We start from the raw sequence: 7,141 nt of genomic DNA, 5'->3' as shown, positions 1-7,141 counted from the left end.
TTTCTTTCCCCTTCAAATGGTCCCCCACAGGTTTTGTATACTTAGGGATATTTATAACTCCAAAATTTAAACAAATGTATAAAGCAAATTTTGTCCCTCTGTTCGAGAAGGTAAAGCAGGATTTGGAGAGATGGAATTCCCTACCCGTTTCCTGGCTAGGACGTATAGCTTTGATTAAGATGAATATTTTGCCTCGACTGTTACATCCTTTTCAAATGATTCCAGTTATATTTTCAAATAGGGTGATGAAGGATCTGAATGGCTGGGTTAGCTCTTTTACATGGAGTAGTATGAAGCGCCTTGAGGCGACTTTTGTTGTGATTTGGCGCTATATAAATAAAATGGAATTGAATTGAATTAGAATTGAAGTAAACGTAGACCAAAACTTAAGATGGCTACACTGCAGCTCCCAGGTTCAGTAGGGGGTTTAGATTTACCAAATATTAGAACACATCAATTGTGTACTCACATGTGCTATATTCATGACTGGGTCACAAATAATTTACACTCTACCTGGTTGGGGATTGAAACTTCTCTTTCAAAATATCCATTAAGGGACTTACTGTTCTTTAAGAACTTTAAAGATATTAGATTGAGCTGTGATAATCCAGTCACACTTAATACACTTAAGGCCTGGTGGTCAGTATGTCGAATTGAGGGAAGGTTGAAGTTAACATCTGTGTTTACCCCTATTGTGAATAATCTTGACTTTCAACCTGGGATGTTTGATATAGGTTTTAAGGAATGGAAGAACAAAGGAATTCACAGACTGAGGGACTTATTCTCCGACCAAATGGTTGAGAAATATTCTCTCCCCAAACAAGACTTTTTTCCGTTACTTACAGATAAGGCATTATATCTTGCATAGTACTAACTTTAGTGAGAGTCATGAAGTCTCTCCTGTTGAAAAATTATTATTTTTAAGAGACAAAGAGGTACCTGTGAAGATATTTTATAAGGCTTTATATTCTGTACCTTCAGTGATGTCACAGAGGCTTAAAGGCACATGGGAAAAGGAGTTAGGTATAGCAATTGATGATGAAGAGTGGAAAGATGTCTGGAGTTATGCCAAATCAATCTCCGTTTGTAATCGTACCAAAGCAATACAGTTAAAAATCATACACAGAATGCATATATCCATATTTCGCAGACATCAATATAATCCTACCCTTTCACCCATGTGCATCAAATGCAAGACAGAAATTGGTACCCTAACACACAGCTTCTGGTCATGTTTGAAATTGCAAGAATATTGGTCTAATGTGTTATCTGAAATGGAGAAGATTTTCGGTTGTGAATTGGAGATGGACCCTCTGTCTCTCATACTGGGCCTCCCCAGCCGGCGGTTAATATCCAAGAATAATAGGAGATTGTACTGTGTTCTCACCTATGCGGCGAGGAAGAATATACTACTCCAATGGATTCATGAAAAAGCACCAACTATTAAAGGTTGGCAAAGAGTAGTGTTGGATCTAGTGCCATTGGAATATCTTACATGTGTACTGCACTCAAAAACAGACCAATTCTTTAAGGTGTGGGAACCATAATTGAATTATGTGGAATCTGATGTCTCTAATATTATGTTACAAGGATTCTCTTGAGTGTTCAAACTGCAACATACTACTGGGACCACAGGTATTGTACTGTATTCTCTCTTTATTTATTTATTTTTATTGTTTAGATGGACCTGAGCTGGTGTTTTGTGCTTAGTTATCAGTCTGTTTGTTTGTTTGTTTTATTCGTTTTTGTTTGTTATTTATTTATTTATTTTCGGTTCTGAATTGTACACTTTATTATGTTATGTAATTATGTACTATTTGTGAAAAAAGGAAAAAAAATATTAATTAGTTTTAATTCAATCCAATGAAAATCAAATAGGATAATAAAAATGATCATACTGATAAAGACTTGTGAATATTGTGTTAATGGTGTGACTTGAACGAGCTGCTGCTGAGTGATTATTCATCACTGTGTAATACACGCCTGCTTCCTGACTTTAGCAGCAGTAGTACGACCCAATCCAGCTCCCACTGCAGCTCCTGCTGCCAGACCCAGTCCAGCTCCCACCAACAGTCCCACTGGACCGGCTGCAGCTCCCACGATAACTCCAAGAGTAAGCTCGGTGCCAATCGCAGTACCGACTCCAGCACCGACTCCAGCAGCAGCTCCAGCAACAGCTCCAGCAACAGCACCAACCCAGCTGCCCCGAATAAACTCGTTGTTTCTTTTTGCTTCATATCTTGCTTCAGTGGCCATTAGCCCAGGCCTTTTCTTCTGACGTTGCTCCATCTCTTTGGTTATAGCATTCTCTGCCTTCTCCAACATCCGGTTGGTGTAGCAGCTTCCTCCGTTTCCCTGAACCATTATGTTGACCTTCTCGAGCAGCTCTCTGACCTGAGCAGGATCTCTGCTTCTGTTGTTAAAAACATGATATCCTCCTTCACACTGACGGACTAAGTCACGGAGAGCTGGAGTTTTCATGATGAATTCTTCTATGGAGACATTCAGATCATCTACATGTGTGAACAACGCCATGGTGTAACGAGCTGCTTCGTCCCCAAACACCTCCTGGAGGATTCTCACTGTTTCTCCTTCTTCATCTATAAATATGTTTGGCTGGATCACAACCAGGAACACATGAGGACCAGGAGCAGCCAATGAAATGCATTTGTTGATCTCCATGTTCACCTGGCCTAAGGTGAACACAGTGTGAAACAGGCCTGGAGTATCAACTACAGCCAGGGTCTGAAAATCAAATAGAGCTGCTTCCTGCTGACACTCTGATGTCACTGAGGCAGGAGATGAAGCTGATGCGGTTTTAAAGGCTTTTCCTCCCAGGATGGTGTTTCCTGATGAACTCTTCCCAGCTCCAGTTTTCCCAACAACAACAATCCTGAGGTCTGCTTCTGCTTTTCTCATGGCCTCCTCAGCCTGTCTGAACATCTCGTTTATATAGCAGCTTCCTCCGTTTCTCTGAACCATGGTGTTGATCTTCTCCAGCAGCTCTCTGACCTGAGAGCGATCTCTGCTTATGTTGCTAGGGTTAGGGTTGTTGTTAGGGTTGTTGTTAGGGTTAGGGTTGTTTTTAAAAACATGATACCCTCCACCACACTGACGGATAAAGTCATGAAGATCTGGATCTTCCCTGATGAAATTTCCTATAGTGACTCCCCCACACTCCAGGTCATCTCCATGTGTGAACAAGGCCATGGTGTATCCTGCTAAGTGGACTCCAAACATCTGCTGAAGGATTCTCACTGTTTCTCGTTCTTTCTCTGTGAATCTGTCCACACGGATCACAACCAGGAACACATGAGGACCAGGAGCAGCAAAGAAGATGGATCTCCTTATCTCTGTCTTTATCTCCTCTTCAGTTTGAACATTATCAAAAACACCTGGAGTGTCGACCACAGCCAGTTTTTGACCTTCAAACTCTTCCATTTCCTTCTGACACTCTGAAGTTACCGATTTCGGAGATAGTTTAGATTCAAAAGCATCCTCTCTTCCTAAGATGGTGTTTCCCGATGCACTTTTTCCAGATCCAGTTGTTCCAAGAAGCACCATCCTTAGGTCTGGTTTCTCTTTTATCTCTTTCTTTTGTGGTTCCTCTGACTCTGTTTAAAGAAATTAGTCTTAATACAGACAGTGGAAAAATGTCAGTCTTATTTTACTGGATCTCAGTGCAGCATTTGATACAGTTCACCACAACATATTACTCAAACGACTGGAGAACTGGGCAGGTCTTTCAGGAACTGTACTAAACTGGTTCAAAACATACTTAGAAAACAGGAAATACTTTGTATCAATAGGTAACTTCACATCTGAGCAGACAAGTATCACATGTGGAGTTCCCCAAGGTTCCATCTTGGGACCCCCTCTGTTTAACATTTACATGCTCCCACTGGCACAGATTATAAAGAACAACAAAATAAACTACCACAGCTATGCAGATGACACACAAATATATATCACAATGTCACCAGGAGACCGAGGCCCTGTACAGGCTCTTGGTAAATGCACTGAGGAAATTAATGACTGGTTGTGCCACAATTTTCTCCAGCTAAACAAAAACAAAGGTAATAGTCTTTGGTGCCAAAGAAAAACGATTACAGGTCACCAGAGAACTTCAATCTATACACCTAAAAACCACAAACCAGGCGAGAAATGTGGGTGTAGTGATGGATGCAGACCTAAACTTAGAAAAACCCATTAAGACAATAACAAAATCAGCTTACCACCTCAAGATTATATCAAGGATAAAAGATCTGATGTCTCAACAGGACCTGGAAAAACTAGTCCATGCATTCATCTTTAGTAGGCTTGATTACTGTAACAGCATCTTTACAGGTCTACCTAAAAAAATCAGTGAAACATCTACAGCTCATTCAGAACTCTGCTGCTCGAGTCCTCACTAAGACCAAAAAAGTGGACCACATCAGTCCAGCTCTGAGGTCTTTACACTGGCTGCCTGTCCGTCAGAGGATAGACTTTAAAGTTCTGATGCTGGTATATAAAGTTCTGAATGGTTTAGGACCAAAATACATCAGTGAGCTCCTGACCCAGTATGAATCTTCCAGATCCCTCAGGTCATCTGGATCCGGTTTTTTATCAGTTCCCAGAGTCAGAACCAGACACGGAGAAGCTGCATTCAGCTTTTATGCTCCTTATATCTGGAACAAACTCCCAGAAAGCCTCAGATCAGCTGAAACACTCAGTTTATTTAAATCCAGGTTGAAGACTCACCTATTCTCAGTTGCATTTGAATAAAACACCAAATCCGCACTTAAGCTTAAATTTCAAAACTTACATTTTAACTACTGATTTTATCTACTGTTCTGATTTTATCTGTTTTGATTTTATATCCTGTTTTGTTTGTTTGTTTGTTTTAATCAATTCTAAATCATGCTTTTTATTTGTTTTTGTTTTTAATGTCTCTGTAAAGCACTTTGAATCACCTTGTTGTTGAATTGTGCTATATAAATAAACTTGCCTTGCCTAGAGAATTTCATTGATTTCATCACATTTTGCGACTGAGGACTAAGTCACAGTAAAGCCACATCCGCAGTTTGAACACGTGTTTGACCTCCTTCCTGATTTCCATTTTTTTGTATTGTAACATTTCCATAACGTCTCAAGCACCAGACATTTTGTTCTCACCAAGGTTTATTTAGGAGGTACAGAAAAACAGGCCAGGATAAGGCACTTCCGGGTCGGGAATGGGCCCTGACCGTCGTCTGCACTTATGCGCCGAGTGGCAGTTCAGGGTACCCAGCCTTCTTTGAGTCCCTGGGTGGGAAAGACTCACTGGCAGTTATCCCAACTGGCCCAAGCAGTTATTAGGTTTAGGAGAAGTCACTTTTTCACACAATATTTATGTATTGATCAAACTTATATTTTGATTTGTCTTTAATTAAGAGTAAAATGCTTTATTATTATGAAATGGAGAAAAGTTGTGTTTTAGCACTCTGATAATTGTTAATCGCGTAAGAATATTAAGATCTTTAACTGTCTTAGCTGTGATGTAGAGGTGGCCCTATATCTGCCCCAGGTCACACCACACATCATATTGCATATTTTTCTATTTAAAAGAAAACATCTGGATGTGAGTCTGTAAAGTTTCTCAAACATTCAAAGTTCAAGGAGAGCGAGGCTCGTGTGGCCTTCCCACTGACAGTTTGTTTTTCACAGACAATCACAGTATCAACGTTACATTTTTGTCTGACTTCATTAAATATACTTCATTTATTGTACAACAAGGTGATTCAGGAAATGGAGCTGCTGCATCTGTCACTAAAAAGACACCAGAGATCAAACTTTGAGTTTTAAACATGTCTCCTCGTCAGAAAAGTCGATCTGATCATATAAACATTAATCTGCCAGTGATAAGAGAAGCTACAAAGGTTTGTACTTGCTCTCTCTACATGTTGATTGTGAAAACAAAGTCACTTCTGTCAAAAGTGTTGAAATCACATTTCCTCCTCATGTCATCTACAAAGTGCTGCCATCGAGGTTTTTTTTTTAAACATTTGACGGTTAATGTTTACGCTGGTTGTTTTACTCGTGTGTTTAGATCATATTGTACAATAAAAACTACAGAAAAACATCAACTATTGTAAAAACAAAGGAAAGCAGTGAGAGGAAAGGATCAAAGAAAGCTAAAACCTAACAAAGGTAAAGTGAGTGTTGAGTCTTATTACTCTTAAATTAACACTAATTTTCTAGATTGCTATTTTTAAATGTACTTGCCGAGTCGCTTGTATTTGCTGGCCATGTTCGTCTTTTACTGTTGATGTGTGGTTTGTGTCTCTGTTGAATAGTTTCCTCTTTATTACACCACAATTTGAGTCTGCTGTTAACGCCTCAATTTGAATAGTGACATTTTAATAGGAGGAAACAGAAGCAGTTAGTTGTTGGTTGCACATCAGCAGTTGTGTAATTTAGCGATGTCATCTGTGTGTGGTACATGACTTCTGTAGTGTGTGTGCAGCAAAGCGCAAAGCCTGTTATATACAGCCATTTTTCTGCTGCTGTTACAGATCTTTGTGAAGAGAAAAGAGAAGTGAGACACACAGAGCAGCAAGTTTCACTGCGTTTGTTTTACTTGCAGGGAAGCGAAAGCATACACAGTGAATGTCTATGCTCGCCGGGACAGTCCTGCAGGTGCTGTTCCACTAAAGTTTGGAACAGGTCATTTATCCCTGAATGCTCTTGGTCAAAGATAGTGAGCTACTCTAATGCTTAAATCACAGTGCCATTAGACTTAATGTTACAGTCACTCAGTAGCAACACTAGGACCCACATTTCTTAATCCCTGCTTATTTCCTCCCTAACCAGGGGTCCCTCACACTTCTTAAATACATTTACAAGGAACTTAGGTTTAGAAATCAAATGAACAGCTCTAAGGTTCTTTTTAAAGAAAGGGTAGGATGGTCCCCTCACTGTCTCTAAATGAACAGTGCACCGTGAGGTCAGTTTATGATCATTAATATGCAAATTCTTATGACCACTGGTGTAGGAGTGTTTAGCTTATTTTAGAGTTTAGAAATGTGTTATCATAGAATGTAGAACTATTGTAGAGACACTGCCCTCAATATAATAAAGGCCTCACTGTGTCGTGAACTTAGGAGTAGATTGTAGGAGA

General features: G+C 39.8%; 1 protein-coding gene across 1 annotated transcript; it reads right to left on the bottom strand.

The window, feature by feature from the left end:
* Positions 1-6: 6 nt before the first annotated feature.
* On the bottom strand, positions 7-3,614 carry LOC102303255 (GTPase IMAP family member 8-like; the record flags this gene model as incomplete). Its single annotated transcript, XM_014331574.2, has 1 exon — positions 7-3,614. A coding segment is annotated over one exon (1,649 nt), but the record flags the coding sequence as incomplete, so codon positions are not given.
* Positions 3,615-7,141: the final 3,527 nt, after the last annotated feature.

The sequence above is a fragment of the Haplochromis burtoni genome, unplaced genomic scaffold (genome assembly GCF_018398535.1).
Source record: "Haplochromis burtoni strain Fernald_Lab_line unplaced genomic scaffold, NCSU_Asbu1 Contig_3368, whole genome shotgun sequence".
Classification (NCBI taxonomy): domain Eukaryota; kingdom Metazoa; phylum Chordata; class Actinopteri; order Cichliformes; family Cichlidae; genus Haplochromis; species Haplochromis burtoni.
This window is presented reverse-complemented; position numbering and strand designations above follow the sequence as displayed.